The sequence below is a fragment of the Rhyacophila brunnea genome, unplaced genomic scaffold (assembly GCF_057557595.1).
Source record: "Rhyacophila brunnea isolate RB1 unplaced genomic scaffold, BYU_Rbru_1.0 scaffold_12, whole genome shotgun sequence".
NCBI classification, from domain to species: Eukaryota; Metazoa; Arthropoda; class Insecta; order Trichoptera; family Rhyacophilidae; genus Rhyacophila; species Rhyacophila brunnea.
The window spans coordinates 13724151-13746762 of NW_028232774.1; the positions used below are offsets into that span (position 1 = coordinate 13724151).

The 22612-nt window shown below is 33.6% G+C and overlaps 1 protein-coding gene across 2 annotated transcripts in view; it reads left to right on the forward strand.

Moving 5' to 3' along the window:
• Positions 1 to 12: 12 nt before the first annotated feature.
• Positions 13 to 22612, forward strand: part of LOC147077810 (neurobeachin-like) — a 228458-nt gene continuing 205858 nt past the window's right edge. The window contains exon 1 of one of the 2 annotated variants that reach the window (XM_085960835.1): positions 13 to 307. In XM_085960835.1, coding sequence (XP_085816961.1) covers positions 149 to 307 — 159 coding nt within the window. In that variant the 5' untranslated portion in view covers positions 13 to 148. The remainder of the gene's footprint in view (positions 308 to 22612) is intronic. The other variant, XM_085960836.1, reaches the window with a different exon arrangement.

The following is a 22612-nucleotide window of genomic DNA, read 5'->3' on the forward strand; positions in this document are numbered from 1 at the left end:
CGAACGAATCGCAATGCATTATTTCAACATGGCAGATTGCGGTAGTGGTGTACTATTATGTGAGTCGATAAAATAATGTTTTTATGAGTTCTGGTGATTTAAAGTGAGATATTTCGCTGTGAATAAGTGAATTGTGACTGCCGCTACCATGGCGGACCTCAAAGTGCCACCGTTCAGTGACATAAAACGGCCTGAGGAGGTGGTTAGGATGCCAATGAACGATAGCCTGAAATTCGCCGTTCTTATCGGTTTGATTGAAGTCGGACAGGTGACGAACAGGGAGGTGGTGAACACCGTTCTACACTTGGTGAGTGCTTATCAACTGTTATCGGTGGCACGAAGAAGCGTCCTCCCTATCGATTTGTTATGAGCACCGAGATAACATGACCGGACTGACTTTTGACAGCTCGAGCCTTTGTCGAGCGAGAGTTCAGAAGACAGGAGGTTGTTTTGTCGCAGAAACGTCCAAAACTCTCCCACGCCTACTTTTTTACCTGTTCCACTGTTATTGTTTTGTATCTTGTCCTTTTATGTTTTTTATAATACCTCAAAACTTATCCATTAAATCCTTCTTTTCCCGTACTTCAAACTGTTGTTTTATTTTTGTATAATTTGATGACATTTCCCATTACACTTATTACAACAATATACGTAATTATCTGACAAACTAAACCGGTCGTTCACTCAAATGACAGGTTTTCCACCTGCACTTTCGATTTTATCAGGTTCATAAATCTTATAAGAATCAATTTGGTTTCCAACTGGATTGTTATTTGACGAAGCGCGACATCACGTGCTATTTATTTACTCAATCCACTTTCAATTACTTTCCATTTCTGCACATTTTCAAGGACGAGATGATAAATATAAGGGTTGAGGATATAATTATACATTTAATTAAAATCTCGCTTCATGTTTTCATTCAATTTTTCATTAAAACATTTAGGTAGTCCTTCATACCAATTGCTCTATTTACGTGTTGCGTAAAAACATTTTTTGTTTGTAGGTCTATTCTATACTTATCGACCTATAAAGTGATAAAGTGATAAATATTATCAAACTAAGGGTAGGTTTGTATCAAAGTATTAGCACTTATTGTAACAATTACAATATTATGTTGGTTGTATTGTTACAATAAGTGCTAATACTTTGATACAAACCTACCCTTACTTTGATAATATTTATCACTTTAGCGGTCGATAAAGTATAGAATAGACCCAACATATCATAATTAACGGAACAGATCATAGATAATGAATAATTAGGTAAGTAATTATTGTATTTAGAGGTTCAAGATTTTTAAAAATAGCTAGATACCTATACCCATTTAAAATTTGTACAAGAAATACTTAAATTAATTTATCATAATATAATGAACATTACAAATTCAAAGCGTTAACAACGTGACATAAAAATAAGTGTAATATTTGAATAAAATGCAGGGTACCTAAGTAGGTAATATGGGTAAAAACATACACGGAAACGAAAGTACCTACTTTTAAAATCTTACCTATAAAAATATGGTACGTATTCAAGAAATACCATTAAAACCTTACAAAAAGGGTGAAAAGTGAATACAACAATTATGAAGAAGTACTTGCATGGAAGTACGCCGAATGAGCTAAGAATTTATAAAACAACGTCTATCTAAACTCACCTCACGTAAGTGAAATATATAAATATTTGAATCTATTTGATTTTAAACTACAGGGAAACAATAATGTAAAACTTAATAAAATGCGTAAAATCTAGGATACCAGACCGCCAGGATAACAAGAAAGTATGCGTTCGTAATGTAAGTAGATTATGCATGGATAGGTGGAATAGAATGAATTTATATATACATAGGTATATTAAAAAATTACAATAATAATATTTTGTAAAGCGACTTTCGAGTATTTAAGTAAGCAGTGCGGTTAATCAGAGTCTGCAGTAACTATTAGCAAAGGCAGATTGATAATCAAACATCAATTTAAAATATATATAGGTTATAACATAAAGGAAAACAGTAATATACGTTATACGGAAATGCCAATCTTCTGTACATAATTATTAACTATTATGGCGCCAAAGTAGTTATAATTATATAGGTACTTAATTATAATATCTAAGATCTCAAGAAAGTCTTGCAAAATACCCGATATAAAATAAGTAGGCACATATACGAGGGTGGGTCAATAATTCCTTAGAAAAAAGCATTAAAACAGTTTTTATTTTTGTATTTTTTTTTTTATTTCTCAACATAATCTCCTTGGAGCTCAATACACTTGGTTAGACGTTTCTCAATTTTTTTTAAACCGACAGAAAAATAAGTTTTCAGAAGGTCCTCAAAATAAGCATTTGTCCGATCGATGACTTCTTCATTTGAAAAAAAACGTTGTCCACTTAGCCATTTTTTTAAGTTTGGGAAAAGGAAAAAGTCACTGGGGGCTAAATCTGGCGAATACGGTGGGTGGTCGACCAATTCGAACTTCAATTCTTCAATTTTAGCCATTGATCGTAAACATGTGTGAACACGGGCATTGTCCTGATGAAAGAGGATTTTTTTCCTGTTTAAATGAGGCCGTTTTTCTTCAATTTTGTTTTTTAGCTGGTCCAATAAAGATGCATAATAATCCCCTGTTATTGTTTTTCCTTTTTCCAAATAGTCAACGAAAATAATTTCACGTGCATCCCAAAATACAGTAGCCATAACCTTACCAGCTGATTTTACGGTTTTCACCTTCTTTGGACATGGTTTGCCTTCGCAATCCACTGCTTTGACTGTTCTTTCGTCTCGGGAGTATAGTGGTGTATCCATGTTTTATCTACAGTCACAAAGCGACGAAAAAATTCATCCGGATTGCGTTGCATGAGCGACAACAGGGCTTTAGAGGCCACCACCTTATTGCGTTTATTGTCGACTGTGAGCAAACGCGGCACCCATCTTGCAGAAATATTTTTCATGCCCAATTTTTCATGTAAAATAGAAATGACGCTACCTTTTGAGATCCCTGTAACCTCAATTATCTCACTCAACTTTAATCTTCGGTCACTTAACACCATATCGTGGATTTTATTGATCATTTCTGGTGTAGTCACTTCTACAAGACGTCCTGAGCGTGGTTCATCCTTTGTTGATGTACGACCACGTTTAAATTCATTTAACCAGTTATAAATAGTTGCAAGTGAAGGAGCAGATATGCCGTGAACTAAATCCAACTCATTTTTTATTTCCTTTGCTGTTAACCCTTTTATATTAAAATGTTTAATAACAGCTCTAAACTCAATTTTCTCCATTTTCCATTTTTCCATTTTCCACAAGCAATTTTTTTTTTTAAATGTACGAGAAACACACAACAACCCGACCAATCTGATTGAAACTTCGCAGCATACTGAATCGGTAGTGCCGCTGCATGAAAACAAACCGCTTACAGTACTAGTCGCGCCACCTGTCGGCTTTTCTAAGGACTTATTGACCCACCCTCGTACCTTACTTAAGAATACGTACTAACTACACACGGTTTTCCATGCAGCAGTTGGGGCAGTAACTACACTACGCCATAAAGTATGAGAATTTTAAATATAAGTATGCACATTTTTACAACCTGAGTTAAAAAACCTTAGTGACTATTAATTATTTGTATGTATTTGTAACACTCGGTGGCCATTTATCGCATAGGCAACATTTTCTAAAGGGGACCTCTAAACCTGTCTACTTCTCAGGCCTTCGCGTACCCAAAACCGTCTTTATCTACAAGATAAATAATTTCCGATCAGGATTATGTGAGAATTTATAGAAGCTTGTGAAATAAACTTCAACTTGTCATTTTTTTAAAGTAAGCAATTGCTTAAAATATAGAAGATACTAGATAGTATTTTACGTGATCTATCAATAAAACAATGAAGCATTTTGACAGTTTAGCGTGTATGGCTTTATTGGACAGCTTTATATAATATATGAAAAACTTTCTTACAAAATATGTATGCACACGCACAATGTGTGTGCGATAGATGTGAAGTGAAAATTTAATGATATCTTTTACCCCTGTCGAGTTTATACATTTATATGTCAACCGGGCAGGAGTTCCTCGAGATTTTACATATTATAATTATTATCAATGTTTCCCCCAACCAACATAGGTTGGGTATCACCTATAGATATACACAGACATACCTATTTTTTTATGTAGGTACAATTTTTAGTTTTTGGGTACCCACTTGATGATTTATTATTGAATGTTTATTATTAAACCCTTTGATAATGACTGAGAGCTTATTGAATTTGAATAAATCGTGAGCATTGCATATTAAAAACACACTTGTACATACACAAATCAATCATCATTTCTGGCACTATAGCCCTTGGAAAACTTTTCCTGGACGATCCAGCGTCGACGCTTTCTAGTTGGTTACATTTTCTTGCCCTCGAGGGATGCGTACCTACATTGCCCTCCTTGCTGATAGCTTTTTTGGCATTCTACACACATGGCCGATACGACTCAGTCACTTTATTATCGTAGGTATAACTAGGTACTTACCTATGTACAATAAAATTTATGCCTTACATAACTGAATTACTGCTCTTAATCACAAGAATATAAAAGTATACGTATACCAGTGGTCATCGCCCCACATCCTGAGACGGTCCGCAGTCTGGAATCTTTGGCGGCCCCCTATCTATCGCTAAGGCTAAAGGCAATGTGACGTTAGGCAAGCATTTTCCAAATGGTGTTCGAGGTAAAATTATGGGTACCTATGAAGTGAAATTTTAGCATTTTTTGTATTTTTGAAAATATCTAGGTAGGTATTTGAGTTGTGGAGTATCGACACACAATAATCAAAAATTGTATCGCATAACAACATATTTTAAAATGTTAATATTCTTGAAGTAAAACTTTTTTTACTATCAGAGCAAAATTTTAATGTGCGGTTATCTCATTTATCTGGTCGACCCGCCACGCCGGGCCCCTCCCAAGCCTGGGCCACTAGGCGGAGCCCTGTCAGCCCCCCCCTTGTGGGGCCCATGCCAGTGGTTAATAACGATTAATAAATAAAGTTGATCAAGTATCTGAATGAATATGTATCATTATTACGTATAACTGATGCTGAAAACACACCATTATCAAAGGTAAGAACATAAAATGGTTATTGGTCGAATAATGATTTAGAAAGAAAGAGGCCATAACAGTTTATGGGATAATAAAACTTATCGACCTATATTCATTTAAATAATTGCAATAATAATCATTATAATAATGTGATACAAATAAACAATATTATATTAGTTGCAATGTCATTTAAACACATTACAGTTACAATGTAAAATACTTGTACAGAGAATTATTAACAATATGGCAACACCAGAATATTTTCTTACGTATTACTTACTTGGGTATGGATAAAACCAAGATAAAACACATTTCACATTTAAAATATAACAGGAGAAAGAATTGAACCCGGACTTGTATTATGTTTGCAAAATTATTAGTAAAAATAAAATAAAAAAGCGTAGCCTACTTTTATGTTGAGGTTTTATGACAAAAAAAATGAATTCAAGTAAAATACACTATTGTAACGAAATCGTTGCTATGGAGTAAGGAAGTATCAAGTTATACGCTGTGCCCAGGCTGCATTAAGGCGCCTTGGGCCGCTAGCCAGCTGGAGGGATTCCATCATTTTCGGTATTCTCTTGATGCAGTTATGTGACAGAAAAAACATCAAATGAATTAATCACCCGATAATGAATCGAGGTCGGAGAATTTGGCAAATATGAGATGAAAATAAAGTATTTTCTTGGATTCAATCCTCTTCTACCTGTACTTTATGACGCAATCTTGCTTGATTCCATATGATATATGCATGCATGCATGTGCCTTGGTGAAGAGATGCTATAAAGCGGAATTAGGCTACTTTCTAAAAAAATATATTGAAGAAAACCTAATTCATCTTTAAAATTTGAACTTCACAGGTAACTCTATTTTGATTCATCAAAAAATTAAGATAATAAGTACATTTATATGATAAATATTGTTATATATGTATTTATGTATCTAGTTATTTTTTAAATATGGTTAGGGGTCTCCATATATGACGTGATGTCTTGATATAATGTGATGATTTCTGACGAATGGGGTAGTAGGGGGTTTGTAGAAAACGTGATGTCACGAAACCGACACTTTATATACCTAAACATTTTTTTCCTGAGAATAATGTATTTTGTTAAAAAAATATATTGGGAGTCGACCATTTTCAATGAATGTGAATGTAGGTTATAGTATATATAAGTATGCTTCATAACTTCGTAATCTGGCTCTAGGATGAAAATGATGTAAGTAATATATTTTAACAATACTTTTTTCTTTACATATATTATCTGTTTATTTATTTATTACTACATATTAATACAAGTGAATATCATTTGATTTAATTTTATGCGAAGTAATCAGGCAAATAAGCGTACCAGTGTATAAAAAGTTCAAAAAAATACAAAGTTATACAACGTATAGGTATTCAAATATGTAATTTATACAAGGATGTAAACGATTTTGTAACGATGCGGAAAGGAGGGGTTTCAAAAATACAGATAATCATGCGACATAATTAATTGAAGACCCCTTATACTTACTACTGATTTATTGTAAATTAATATTATATAACCAAATTGCATGTCGATTGTATTTTTTTTCATTGTTAAAATATTGCCAAAGAGGACTCGTAGATGTAGTGGCCTACAAAATCTTAATACGATCCTGGTTGTGCCGCTTCGACAGTTTGATAGGCATTTGCACTATTTCGTCACAAGAAAAAAAGACTTTTAAAACACGTTGTGTACATACGAGGCACTGAACAAGAAACGGTTAGCATACCGCTAATATTGACAGCAGGTAATTTAAATGATCAAACACATCTTTAACCTTCAAATGTGTCCTATTATGAAAGAAAACACAACGCAAATCATACACACGTACATTTATAACTAGTAATTATTAGGAGCCATTACACAATGATTATTATATAATAGTGTCTTTCCGTCTATTGAGATTTCCATATTCATCGGACGGGACATGTTTGCTTGCCTATCCGTAACTTTCTATATTCTGGACCCAGATGTAAAGTGGCGTAATTGCGAAATTAAATATTTTCGGTGAACGTCGAAAAACAAAATCTTTATGTTTATTTGTAAATGAATAATTCTGATTTTGTTAGTCCTGCATAATAATATACTTATAACTTAACTATTATACCTACAATAATTTAATGGTTCTTGTATGATATATGGTTAATGTAATAAAATAACACACCGTGGATAAAGTGTTCCTAGCATAGTTTTTATTATTTGCATGGAAACTAGCTCTCAGTGTTAATTAATATTACTCACAAATCTCTCTATTTATTATAATGTTTGAGACTTTCACGGTTGTTTTTTATCGTAATAGATTCTTGGGGTTTCACCGCGTGTACTTCTTCCTTCTTTCCTCGATGTTTCGGGCTCGTTGCAGAGGCCATTATCAAGAGATGTGTTATGATGAAATGTAGTGTAGGTGTATATACCGGATCGAATATTGGACTTTGCTGACAGTGCTGGAAGCCATGACATTTTTAACCGTAACCCATCTTCCATATTAATATTTTTTGGGTGTCTATGGATTTCGATGACTTCTTTTATCAATCATGGGAAATATGCCTTATTCCGACCCAGTATCTTGGTTTCGAAGTCAAATTTGTGTCCTGTATCCATCGAGTGCACGAGCCCGTAACGTCGAGGAAAAAAGTACACGCGGTGGAAACCCAAGAATCTATTACGATAATAATATACATACTTATTTCCGATAACAGCTTCAGTATTATCGATAGTACTTTTCTTTTCAGTTTACCGCTAAAATGTATTTACAAATTGTAGATAATCTCGAAGAATAACTAGTGTTATTTAGCAAAAATCTTGTAGGCTCTACATTTTAAATACCTAGTTTTTTATAGGTATTTATTACAATTAATTTCAATGGTAAACATTGTATAATAATATGGTAAATTCTAATAGATTCAAGCTCTGTACTTTAAGTATCTTAAATGGAATAGTACAGAGCTTGAATCCATTAGAATTTAAATTCAAATTCCATCAAGTACCTTCAGTCGATAGTATTAATAATATGTTAGTTTAATAGTTTTAGTCTACCCGCACAAACTTTTCCTATATTTAATTAAAAGTAAGTATATAAGTATATTAAAAAATAAATAACGGAACAATATGGAATCACTAAATTAAAATTTTGCCGCGATATCAACTGACTGCCCGTGCCAATGAAGTTGTCAAACTGGTAACCTGACTATTGTTCCTAATACATATCATAGTTATTTAAATATATATTTTAAACACTGTGGAAGTCATCCAGTCACTCATTGGAAGATATATGCTAGAACCATCAGAATGTTCAGTAATAAAAACTCAACCTACATTCTACAAAAACATTGTGTCAATTACCTGTCATTTTTAGCTCCCTTCCAAACCACTAAACTCAAAGAAACGTGAGATTATGTAACTCGAAAATGTGTATACCTATTTGTAGAAAATTAAAGGTCTATCACGTGTGATGTTGGTGGTGTGGCGTGACACACGTGATGAGACTTCAGTGTGATTCTGATACATTTAAATACAAAAGTAAAATTACATTACACACTTTTCCCGTTGTGCGAGTTTATCATGAGCTCACGTGTGCTCACGTTACCTGCTGATAATATTGTGTTTTTAGCACTGTCATTTATTATATTTTAATATGTTTTCCATTTTATTTATACCAAATTTGTCAGAAATCACATTATAATAAATTATGTGTTTCAGTTACGAATTGAGTCCATAGAGATGAAATAACAACATTCCACTTTTTATTATTGATCTCGAATTATTGGCGATCATATCACTAACTATGAAGTCACTAAACCAACAATAAAAAGCCAGTAATATCTAGAAATGATTGACTGGTAAGTATCTGCATCTAATCCCAAATAAACCAGATTTTAGACAGCCACTAACTATCACTGACTGTCAATGACATTATTAATGGACAACGCACTCAATACAGTAGCTAGCAATTAAATTCACGCACAGCGACATTCGCACATGTATAGGTAGACGTCACGCAATTTCCATTATGCGATATCACGCATCGGGAATTTATAGCAATATCACCTTTATTGTAATGGCGTTAGAATAGTGTTTCTAGTGTCAATGTTCATTCGAGCGAACCCGTTCGAACCGAACCGTTCGGCAGACCCGACTAAAAGCATAGGGAATTTATAGAAATATCACCTTTATTGCAATGGCGTTAGAACAGATTGTGCCATTCGGCAGACCCGACAAAAAAGTGAGTGTCATTTTTATTCCCAGATGATTCGTCCATATTAATTTCATTGCTGACTGTAGTGATATTAATTATCAGATCGACAATTTCCATGCCAAATTCACCATGGGTATGTTCATAAGTTTTAATTAATTTAAATTTCGGGGTGTGACATCAACACGCACTAAAAGAGAGCGCTCGAATACTTGCGTGAAAGTAATTACCAGTTTCATATTTTAATGTCATTAATAGAGGATCAAAAAGTTAGTACAATTCAGAATCTTATTAAAAATTGGAATTTTAAATTTTTTGTTCTATATTGTACTAGGTACCGTAAAAGGACACGAATCTCATCCAATATTAGGTAATTCCGAGTATCTAACCAATGCTGTTTAATATAAGTATTAAATATGAAACCATTTATAAGAAATTAGCAGTGGTATTCTAAAACACAACCACAAAAAAAACATTAATACTGATAATATATATAATTGTCACGCAATTAAAATCTTTGAATTTTACTTAGACATTTATAGTAAATAGGTATCACAAACCAATCTGGTCTATTCTCTGCAATCTTACTCCAATCCGGAAATCGTTCGCGCATCATCATAGATGAAACCTTCCAGCCATCGCAATTTGGGTCTTGCAATACTCCTTCGCCTGGCTTCGCATCAAAAACTTTCCGGGCTGGTCGACCCAAGAACAATCATTGAACAAGACCAGCCTATTTAGTTTTTATGTTTTGGTTTATGTTGGGTTTCTCAAATTTCTCGTTGACTTCGCAATTGTCACGAATGCGCGACACTCCAAATAATATTGCCTTCGGAATCTCTGTTCAAGTATCAGAAATACGTTTTTAGACTTGTTACTGATGGATCCAGAGTCTTTACGAGAAATTAATGTTAGCCACTTGCTCAACCTAAACACAAATTGAAAAACAATATTTGTATTTGCCAGACACGTGATTCGAACCTGGGACCCACGACATTACAAGCCGACGCCTAAGCCGCTTGGCCATCGTGGGCTGTCGTTATTATCAGATATTAATTTTATAGTTACGACTAGAGTACCTACCCACACACAGAAGAACACTATAATATGATATTTCTTATTTACTTAACTACTTACCTATATTTTTCTGTTTTTCCTTTCTATCCCGGTGGTTTTTATTTCGTATTTTTAGTGTTTTATTTATACATACACTTGATCTCAATGCTATACGGCCATCTGTTTCCGATACAACATCTCACGGTGAACTGTGATACAGCCAAACCGTATACGTACAAGTTTATTTTCCGGATAAATATGAATGCTTGCTGCATAACGGTAAGATGGGGGAATATTATATTATTTGTACCTAATCAACTGCATTAATAATTATTTTACTAAGTACTTACCTAATTTGTTATTTTCAATAATAACTAATTATTTTTTTATAAAAATCTTTTTTGATTCGTAACCTTATTTTACTGGCCAGTAAAGCAAGTGTCGACCTACCCACCTTGTATTAAGCCTTTTTGACTATTCGTGTATAAAATTAGACATTCGAAATTTAAATCCGGATTCAAGTGTTGCCAAAATAAGCAATATCAGAAAAACCAAAGATAATTTTTCTATAAAAATCGCGGTAAATTATCAAACTGTAATAATTCCACGTTAACATACTAAATTAATGGTATTAAACATTACGTATCTATTACGTTACGTTGTTTTATAGGCATTTTACGTAAACATGCCACTTATGTCTATTGAGGTATTATCATTATGTTGATTATAATAATTATCGCAATAAAGTCCAAAACGTACATTAGTCCATCAGGTTATAACTTCATTATTATTTTTATTATACAGGTTTTTTAAGGAGTGACAATGGCTTGTTAAAAGACATTATGGTTTTTATTTAAAAAAAATGCTTATGGAAAAGCATGATTGCTTGGTTATGTATCTGGATGGCAAAATAATAATATATACCTATAATAAGATAAATTGATAACATGTGGAGACTGCAGGGAATTATTGAATATGTCTATGTGTTCTGCTGGCGAAGGAGATTCGACATTAATAATGCTCTTTTAATTTTGTAAGATATACTAACTAGTTTTTATTGAACTAAGAATACAAATTGCAGAACTTTTAGGTCAGTTCGTATAATTCAATTGATTCCTGCCTAACCAAACCATAATAGATACAAGATAAAATCATTCTCTCTAGAATTTATATAAAATTATGTCATCCAATCGTACATAGTATATATAATATAAGATATTTTATAGATAGAAGATTATTATGTATGTGTTATGGTTCGGTCAGCATATTAAATCGAGCTTAAATATTGGGACCATACATAAATAAGATGTCATATAAATAAAAAGGATTTCAAGTCATACACATTTATATTTTTTATAAAAATCGATGTTTTTTTTATATGAATATAAAAAATATTAAAACTATGAATTAGTCGAAAATCTCTATGCCAAAACATAGAAAACTTAATAAACAAAATTTTAATAATATGACCATAAAATATAACGTATCTAATAATAACATAACTGTGTAACATAAATATGTAACAAATTCAGATTTTTTTTTACAATTGTAAGTTTATCTTTGCCTTAAAAAAATACTTTTTAATGTTTTCAGATACATATTTTAATACAGTTGAAATTGTAAATTATCAAAAAAAATGTCTCAAATTGCAGGCTTCGTATTTTTCCGCTAGGAGCCTCTGGTAGGTAGCAGCATCCCCCTTAAGCAGGGTATCATAGGGTTGTAAAAACTAATTAACACCATCTACAATTTGTCTTCTTAGCGACAAAGCACACTACAAGTGGCCGTGCGATGCGCGCGAGGCACGAGAGGCGTAAAAAGCATTTACTTTACGCGCAGCGTAGCGATAGAAAAATATGTTTTATATATTATGGTTTGGTTAGGCAGAGTTTAATTGCATTTTAAAAATTAACCAGCACCATCTGCAAATTGTATTCTTAGTTAATTGAAAACAAATTAGTATGACTGACAAAGTTTAGTGTGCACTATTTATGTCGGATCTCCACAGCCTACCTCCACCCTTCGCCACCAATATCAACAGTCTTAAGTCAATTTGGTATTTTTTGTTAGAGGAGTTTGAACCTTTTATTTTTCTCTGTAAACTGTGCAAAGAAACGGCAGTCGAAAATTTTATAAAACTGGTCAGTACTAACACCATGTATTTATGATCTTATAATATGAGTGATTAAATAAAATACATCTGCATAATTTATTCGAAACATCCAGTGACTAACACAAACAAAAGTTATTCAATTCTGGAACAGAGTGTATAATATAAGTACTATCTCTATTTTAATGAAAGAGCTCAACACCGTGTGCCTATATATAATATAATACATATTATGTACTAATACTACTACTTATTATACATGTAATTGTAACTCTTTAGTGTACTTACTTACTTTGTCATGAGAATTTTCATGTAAAACATACACTTATTAGCAAAATGTTTTAAACAAATTTATCGAAAGTTTGTCGACCTATACTGAGACTCGTGAACCACAAGAGCTCGAACTAACCATTCTTAACCTAAGTTACTACCTCTAACAACTGCCGGTGCTGCTACCTGATACGTACATTCGTATGGCTAGAGGCTACGGCGTATATGTTTATATAGTGTGTTTTAAGTTCTAAAACAGTGGTGGCAAACCTATGGCACTGGTGGCACGCGAGATGATTTTGCATGGGACGCGTTTGAAGAGAAAAAACATACATATAATAATAATAAGTGACAGATCGTATTGTATAAAAAAATAGCAGGCAAATACTCCTCATGAATAAGCATTGCATTTAATCTAAATATATAATTAGAGAGGTTGGTCCTTAGGGTTTATGTGTCACATATAACCTAACCTAGTCAGGCGGCGGGGGATGCCGCGCCACGAACCGCTAACTTTGATCGATTTACAATGTTTGAGACCACTGTAACGCCAGAATGCCTCATCTGATCTGAGCAATTCTGGTGTCAATTTGTGCGTAAAAAACCAAACTAATTAATACAATAAAAAAATCATTTCTACCCGCAAAAAATGACTGCACCAAATAATAAACAAAAACTTGGTGAAGCTACTAGTAGTAATTTTGACAGACAGTTTCTGAATTTGGACTGAAATGTATGGCGTACTTGAAAAAAGTGATAAAGCTATAATATATCGTCGTTGTTTTGTAAAAAGGGCGAATTAACCAAAATGCTACTTTACAGGAGGAGGATTTTTAACATTTGACATTCATTTGTTTTTTACCTGTAGATGATTGTAAATATCTAACAAGTGTATAATAAAGCTTAGAAAGAATCCTGGTATTATTATATAATATTTTAAAAGGCCTAATATGTCACATTTGCTTTTTATTTCGTAATTTTAATTAATTAAATTTTAGTCGATTATCATTTTTAAGTACTTTCCTGTGGAGATAAAAATTCGCCGTTTTTACACAACAAAGCTAGTGGGGTACATATTGTATTTTCATTAAAATCTCGATTTCGCCAAAATGGTTGATTCGCCCTTTTTACAAAACATCGACGAATTACGTGTGCTATGTTATGTGAGTGGTATTTAGAACAAAATCATTTTTTTTAATAGGATTTAAAAAAAAAAAAAAAAAACTATTTTCCCCATGAAAAACTGCTCGGCAGGCAGCACGTCATACAGTCGAAAAAAATATTTTGGGAAATTTTGGCACGCGTACGTGAAAAGGTTCGCATACCCTGTTCTAATGTAAAGTAAGTTAATAATTACATATATGTATACATATTTACACACTAAATAAATATACAGAAAGGATGCTTTATCCTGACGAAAAATGTGCACGAAATGTTGAAAGCAAATTGGATATTATAATGGAAAAACAACCGTGTACACTTATTTCGTCGCCCCAAAAGCAAAAAGGTACATGTGCAATTTTGACGGGTTTGAGTTATGAATGCAGTTTTCTTCGTAATTTTTTTCTCTACATTATGGGCAAAACAGCATTTGTGAAGCAAAACCCATGAATTCACAATTAAGTAAAGAAAATAAAGGTTATTTGTGTATTTGTAAACTGATCTTCTTTTCATGTATAGGAAAAAGGTAACATGTACACGATTTTAGGAAGTATGTGCAATGCTTACAAAAATAATATAGGAAAAAGGTAACGAGTGCAATTATTTAAAGGCGAGTAATGGCTTTGTACAAAAAAAAAATTTTGTTGGCAGCGGACAAAGAGGCCCAAATAAATATTTTGGAAGATCACAATAAGCGTAAAGTGGACGCTCGCAAATCAAACGATGAAGATAAAGCTATTCATAAATGCATGTAGGAAAAAGGTAACATGTGACTTAAAACCTCTTAAAATTCAAAAATTGACAAGTTATAAAAAAAATAAAAATTGCATTTCAATGTTGAGTAATTACGTCATATGTGTTCCAAATTTCATATCATTAATTAATAACCTCTCCACGATTTTTTTCACTCCAAAAACACGTAAAATGAGTTTTTCTCAAAACTCAATTTATGCACAAGTGCCCTTTTGCTTTTGGGGCGACGATTTATACCGCCGTACTTATTTGTGTTTATTATGAATAGTGAGTTTATTTTCAATTACCGATAAGAAAGGCTTGAAAAAATATTAAATTCCCAGTCTTTGCCGTTGGTTTACATAAAATTGAAAAAGCAAACTAAGAAAACAACACAATATCTAGATACCTACCGACTACACCAAGCATTGTATAATAATATGATATATTCTATTTTTATTAAAACATACTATGTAAGTCTTGCGTCTGCTTTTGCATTTTACGGATGGAAGGGTGTTTTCGTACTGGCAATTCCGTAATTATTAATTCAATGTAATCGTACTCCGTGGATATTGAGTGGGGTGGAAGTAGTGTCCCCCAGAAAACTTGAACAACTGCGTTGCGGATTTACAGTTAATAAATATTCCCCCAGAAGGAAACACAAAACCGCGGGAGTGATGACAGATCGTCGCAAACAGATACCTATGCCACAAGAAGAATAGTAAGTACGTAATAATTCATTAAAGATGATATACGCTTAAATCAAAAATAGGAATCCATTAACTTATTATTATAAAATACACCAGTGGTCTTAAAATTTTCTTGTCTCGCGGCGCCGTTCGTGTTAAAAGATTTTTTCATGGCGTCGTAAAATAATACTAACAGTGGGATTTTTGAGTCTGCTGTTCTCGATGCAGTTTCTCAAATCTTCGTCAAATCAAATTTGACACAGCTACTCGGTGATATATCTAGATAAAGTACCGCCATTCAAAGTGTGTACTGCTTCATATTACTTTTAGGGCCGTTTCAGACGGGTCACCGGTGTCGCGCTAGTATATAATAAGGAGGCCTTTGTATTCGAATAAAGGGGCTATTGTATTATGTTTATAAACGCCCCAGAGATAATGAGTCAACGCGTGTCCAGTACACTTTTCCGTCGGCCGCTATATTCTCAAGCCGCCGATACACTTGTTTTTATTACCGCAGCCAGTTTTATGTTTAATTTATAACGCGAAATTATGCGTTCACTCATTAGCTATGGGGCGTTCATAAACATAATACAAAGGCCTCCTATATTATACACGAGCGCGCCACCGGTATCCTGTCTGAAACGGGGCTTAGGCCCGTTTCAGACGGGACACCGGTGTCGCACTCGAAATAATATAGGACGCCTTTGTATTCGAATAAACGGGCCTTTGTATTATGTTTATGAACGCTTCAGAGCTAATATTATATACGAGCGCGACACCGGTGTCCCGTCTGAAACGGGCCTTAGTCTCAAAGTTTATTTATAGTTATAAGGTATGTACATACTTCTACTACCTTAATTGACTACCTATTTAAATAGATACACGAAAAAATCTAATATACGAGTATATACGCAGCAGTGGCGAAGGGTGGAGATAAGCTATTAAGATCAGCCGTAAATAGTGCACACTAAACTTTGTCAGTCACACGTTTTTATTTTCATTGAAATAAGACTACAATTTACAGACGGTGTTGGTTAGTTTTTAAAATTCAATTAAACCCTGCTAAACCTGAAATATGAAAGAAAACAGATTCTATATAAAAATAATCTAAACTGAATAACTTACTTATACCGAATATGATGGAACAGGTTACACGTGTTTTATCTACATTCGATCACCTTTAAGTTATCCAAAGATTGTGAGTATTTTTGTTTGTTATTCTCCATCAATAGACATTCATTGCCACTGATATTTACTTATTATGACAAATAATGGTAGAAGCCTTTCGAAAAGGTCGCTTTATAACTAGAATTGAACTTGTCTATCTATCTTCCCAATATTTTATAACAGCTTTAACCATACAAGCATACGCCATTCCTGGCAGTATTAGAATGTGTACATCATTAGGTATATTTCCTATCACAATATTGACGTTGAAAACCATTCTAAATTCAAATTTGCCTGCCGTTTGAAAACATAAACAGATGAGTCAAAATAGCATCCGTGTAATACGGCCAGATTTCTTGTTTTGACAGATGACAACGCTTCTTGTTTGACTATGTTCTCAATTTAAAATGCAAATAATTCCAGTAAAGCCAATGATTATGATTACGTAATACTTTTAGCAAGACGTGCCGGGATAACGCGTCAGTGGATTTCGTTCGAGATTTCACCCCGCCGTCGGCTCCGGATCTATCCTGCGGAGCGGTTTTGGCGCGGTTCCGATTTCCGCGAAAGATTTTGGCGCGTTTCCTTTCTGGCGTAATCACCCCTTCAGTCACTTTGACGCGGAGAGTAAATTTACGCGGGAACTCGACGGAAGTCGAAAAGGACACAGACAACTCGCCATAGAAAATGTCAAAAATCTATTGCACCCATCCGGTACACTGCTTATTGTATATAAATTCTGCCATACACAAATGGGGCAGCTGGGCACTTAACCGCTTGCCAATCATATTAATACCACGTAGAATTTTCAGCATGTATTACCAATGAATTTATGTAGGTATATTATGTTTGTATGCATGTTTGTTTGATTTCCTTTTCCTACTTGGTCCAAACTGACATCGACATCTACATAATATTATAAAAAATACAAAGAAAATGTGTTTTAAAATAAATGAAAATATAATTAGTATTAAATTCTACAGGTTTTTTTTAAAAAGGTTTGTCGATAGCTATTTCGGTTGTAACACCATTATCAAGACTATTCAGATAAGCCGTTGGCCTTTGCTTAAATACTATACGCATAGATAGAGACAGAATACATTTTCTTATTCGTTCAAAGCTCTTATTTAAGCAAAGGCCAACGGCTTATCTGAATAGTCTTGATAATGGTGTTACAACCGAAATAGCTATCGACAAACCTTTTTTAAAAAACCTGTAGAATTTAATATTAATTATATTTTCATTTATTTTAAAATGGAATTCTACCAAGTACCTAAATGCTAACTCAATTAATAAAATGTGTTTGTTCAAATTACCTTTCCTGGCAATTCCGAATTTGAATTTTAGTAGCAGATAAAGTTTGCATTATTATTTGGATTCAATTAAAAAATATAATATTACTAGCTGACCCGGCAAACGTTATTCTGCCATATAAATTATTTCTAGTAAATATTTTGGTTGTTAAATAAAAAATAACGAATGTATCGTAAGTGTGTGGGGATGGGATCTATGACAGAAAGCGGAATAGAGCGCTGTAGACGATGACTGCCGATAAAAATAAAAAAACATCAACCATTCATTTTCTCAATTCAAAATGAATAATGATGTTCATAATGAATGAATTACCTGTGACAGGATGTCGTTATTTAATGTTTATGCAATATCCGTCTTGTCCCTTCCAGAAAATTAGCGGATATTGGAGAGCGTCGTATGAATGGTGTGTGTCAGCGATGAACTCCAGATTATTGTTTCTTCTTCGAATCACGATTTCTCGGGTCGATGTGCGGTCGCCAACCATGATTCCAGCAATGTCGTCAACAACAGGCACATTGAATCGACGCACGTGCTCTCCAGCTGGTGTTTTATTAGTATTGATGACAATAGCGTGATTGTCACTTTGCAATTCGTGCATGTGTGCTTTAAAGAATTTCAATAATTCATTGTGCTCATTCAACAGGGCGTCCAGTTTGCCGACGATGCGCCTGGCATTAGGCGAATTGAGGCTATTGTAGCCGCAACATGCATCCACATGATTGATGTCCTCACCGCCCATGAAGTAGATTTGTAAAAATGTATGTGGTTCGTTTGGCATTGGCAGCAATGAGCCTACTTTGTGGTATACTTGGCCTTTCATTTTGAACGTAGAATGGAATTGTTGACCATTTGCCGCAGTATTGTGAACTATTTCTGTTGCTCCGAACGAAGTCATTTGGAAGCATGAATTGAATGTGCGAATGGACTTCAGGAACAGGTTTGAATCTGGAACCGTGCCGATGAGCAAGCCGTTCAATGGTTCTGGTGGTATCTCAATTTCTGGTAGTTGCACTTTTCCTGATGCGCAACACATCCCGGCTGACTCATGTTTGAATTTGAGCGCATGACAATGGGGACTTTCTTTGTCCATAGCACCAATCAGCACTTTCGGATGAGCGGAATATTCAATATCTGGCTCGTACTCGAATGCGAGACGAAGGAACGAAGCGGATGTAAATGTTCGATGTACTTGTTGGCGTTGTCGGTCATTTGCTCTGCGTGTGTTAACTACAAACCGGCGCGCTTGGCTCCGTTCCAATTGTCGTTGTTGATTTCGTTCAGCTCGTGCCTCTTGTGATTGAGATGCACGCAATTGCGACATGCTTACACGCACATTTTTGTTATCTTGTTGGATTTGTTCGTCTGTTCTTTCTGCTCTACTATTTCGCATGTTTGTTGCTTTATTCGTTCGACGGCCCAAATGGCCCCCCTTGCGTCTTGCTGGCATTGTGACTTTGATACACGCACATAAAAATAGATAAATTAAAATAAATCGTACAAAATTTTGCACGCACTGCGTTGTGATATGCCTAATGAAATGTCAAAATGACGCGACGCTTCTCTTGGATTCTTCTCGGGTGTAGCGCCATCTGTCATTCAATAACATAAATAATTTCGTTCTGTTTGAAATACGAACGACGGTTAAATTTGTTCATACAAAAATAGTATAATCACGATTTAAAAATGGGAGGGTAGGGGTAGGAAGGTGAAAATTTGGAGTTATAGGTATTTTTTAATGCCAAATAATAAAAAAAATACAAAAAAAAAATTGTCAAAAAAATAAAAGAAAAATTTTCTGGATAGAAAAACCCTAATCACCTAGCGGTATGAAATATACTTGTTGACCTATTCTCATACCTAACAAATATAGATTTAAAAAAATCATAAAAATCGGTCGAGCCATTTCGGAGGAGTTCGACCACAAACATCGTGACACGAGATTTTTATATATATAGAGATGTTCTTTTATTTTCTGACAAAATAAATTTCATTTTGACATAATATTTTTAATAACACGATTGGTACTGGCGTACAATAATTGAAGATTTCTTAAGGTTTTATCGATAAATGCATGATGTACTTACATATCACACTATTATTCATAATATTATATTCTACAGTTATTATTTTTCTATAGTTATTGTTTATAAAATTATAACTGTGTCTTACTACACCAGAGTATCTCAAACATTTACAAATTATCACTCATTTTAAATTTTTATGTCATAATATATTTTTCTTACACCAAGTCAGCCAAAAATTATACACTGATATTAGTAACATTTAAATTAATAAAACACCATTTAAGAGGCCATCCATAGACTGAAACCGTATGCGGTTTAGATCCGTGTGCTTTACTAAACTTATGATTTTTGTTCATGAAAATATATTGTGTTGAAAATTTGTTAAGTGTAAGTGTATGGTATAAACGAATACGATCAGATGCTTATAATAATATACTTTGTGAAAATATATTTCCATGAACAGAAAAGATAAGCTTAGTATGGCATACGGTTCGAAACCGCATACGGTTTCAGTCCATGGATGGCCTATAAATTGCTTCATTAAAAATACATACAATCACACATTATTATATATAAAAAAACAATTAAAATGAATTGTTTTTTTTATACAAGTTGAAGATCTACTAAGTACTTATAATACCCACTGGAAAAAACAGATGAACTGCAATATTTGCTCTTTTACAAGTATAGAATTTAATGATTTCAAAATAGGTAGGACCTAAAATGATTCATACAAAGAAAATCACGAGACGTAGATGTGTATCCTTTGCCCTGTTTGAGAAGCCTTTCGCCCCCTTTCGAGTTATATATTTTTTGTGCAATACCTTGAAAATAATGTAAGTCATGGTAAATTGTGCTTTTTAATTTTATTTATACTTAATATCCGTATAGTGTGTATCGGAAAAAGCTGTCCTAATATTAACTGTCTAATTGGGGTAATCGGAGCAGCATTTGTACAAACGTTGGGTCTATCATTAAAATAATAATACACATCCCAATTTTTGAATAATTTATTTGACACTGTGTAAACAAATACATGTGCGGGGGCTGGGGGTGACTTGTTTGGGGACAATTTGGATATTGGAAAGGGCAGTGGCGAATCCGGGAAAATGAATCGAGAATATTTCAACCCCTTTTTGGTCAGATCAAGATTAGACTACACTCCATAACACGTTTTTAAAAATCGATTTTGAGATCTGAAAGAATATAGAAAAATAAAATGCTAAATATGCTTTTGAGTAAATACAAAAAAATGTAAGAAAAATTAAATGGAACTTATATAATTAAGTATTTGTTATTTATTAATACATACTATGTCTTAACACCATGAAATAGCAATGAAAAAATATGCAATACCAACATATTCCTTCATGTATAATTATTAGACGCCTGTTCTGCCCGAGGACTGATTGCGTCTGCTCACATACTCGACCATTTGTGATGCGGTTGTATCTTCGCACTACTAAGATTCAGCGGAGACATCGATTCGCAAAACTCAAAAAGATCAGATTCCATGTGTAACAGAAGAAGAGCACAGGTTGCTCGCACGTGTCGAACAAGCGGCATGTAGCCGTCGAGGAAAACTGCGGAGACCTTCATACGATTCTACGGTTAGTTCAACGCAAGCCCGCTATGCCCATGCGTACGCTAAGCTCACCCGAAACTTTCAGTGTTGCGTTTCTATTGCTAGATCTAGCAAAAATGTAGCATTCTTGGAATATATTTTTATAGTGTATTCGCTGTAATATAGTTAGTTTTTTGACGTACCTATGTAACATCAATAAATCAGTCAATCAGTAAAGTTTAAGGGGGGACATGCTCGTCGAAGGTCAAAATTGAGTTTTTATTGTATTTTTAAACCATGATCCTGGACACTCCTTAAACGTTGTAGATAATCTATTTATATAATTTTGAAGCCTTATTATCCTTTATAGTTATTTTAAACATTTGATGACTGCATAAAGTATTTTTGTTACATAAAATAGTATTCTTTTAAACCTCTCGCTCTAATGTTTTAGAATATAGTCATATTTCGGTACATAACTGTGCAGTGGTGTTAAGATTTTTTACATTTATTAATTTTTAAACGCATTTATAAAATCATTAGTATAATTTATTACGAGATAATTTTTGTAAAATATTCACGATAAAAAATTATATTGATAACCTCTGTGATCCCAAATTTGACAAGAATTAGGCATTTTATTATTCAAAAAATCGGCAAGATTAATACATTTGAAGATGATTCTAAAGATATTTATTATAAGCTATGTCTTTGATCATTCAAGTGTGATAAACATCTTATGAATAATGATTGCTTTATAATAATTATTGACCTAAGAATAAGGTAGTGTTTTTTTGAAATACGCCATTTCTTTTGGCATTCCCCAATGGTCAAGCTACAACATACGGCCGTAGCCATAAATATACAAACTATAATTAAAGTAGGGAGTAAAATTATGTTAACGCGCGTGTTTGAACGTGTACCTAACCGAATTAATTTTTTATTTTTTTTAAACGGTACATGTTCAAACACGCGCGTCAATATCATTTTACTCCCTACTTCAATTATAGTTTTTCGATTTATGGCTACGGCCGTATGTTGTAGCTTAACCACTGGGGAATGACAAAAGAAATGGCGTATTTCAAAAAAACACTACCTTATTGTTAGGTCAATAATTATTATAAAGCAATCATTATTCATAAGATGTTTATCACACTTGCATGTTCAAAGACATAGCTTATAATTAGTATCTTTAGAATCATCCTCAAATGTGT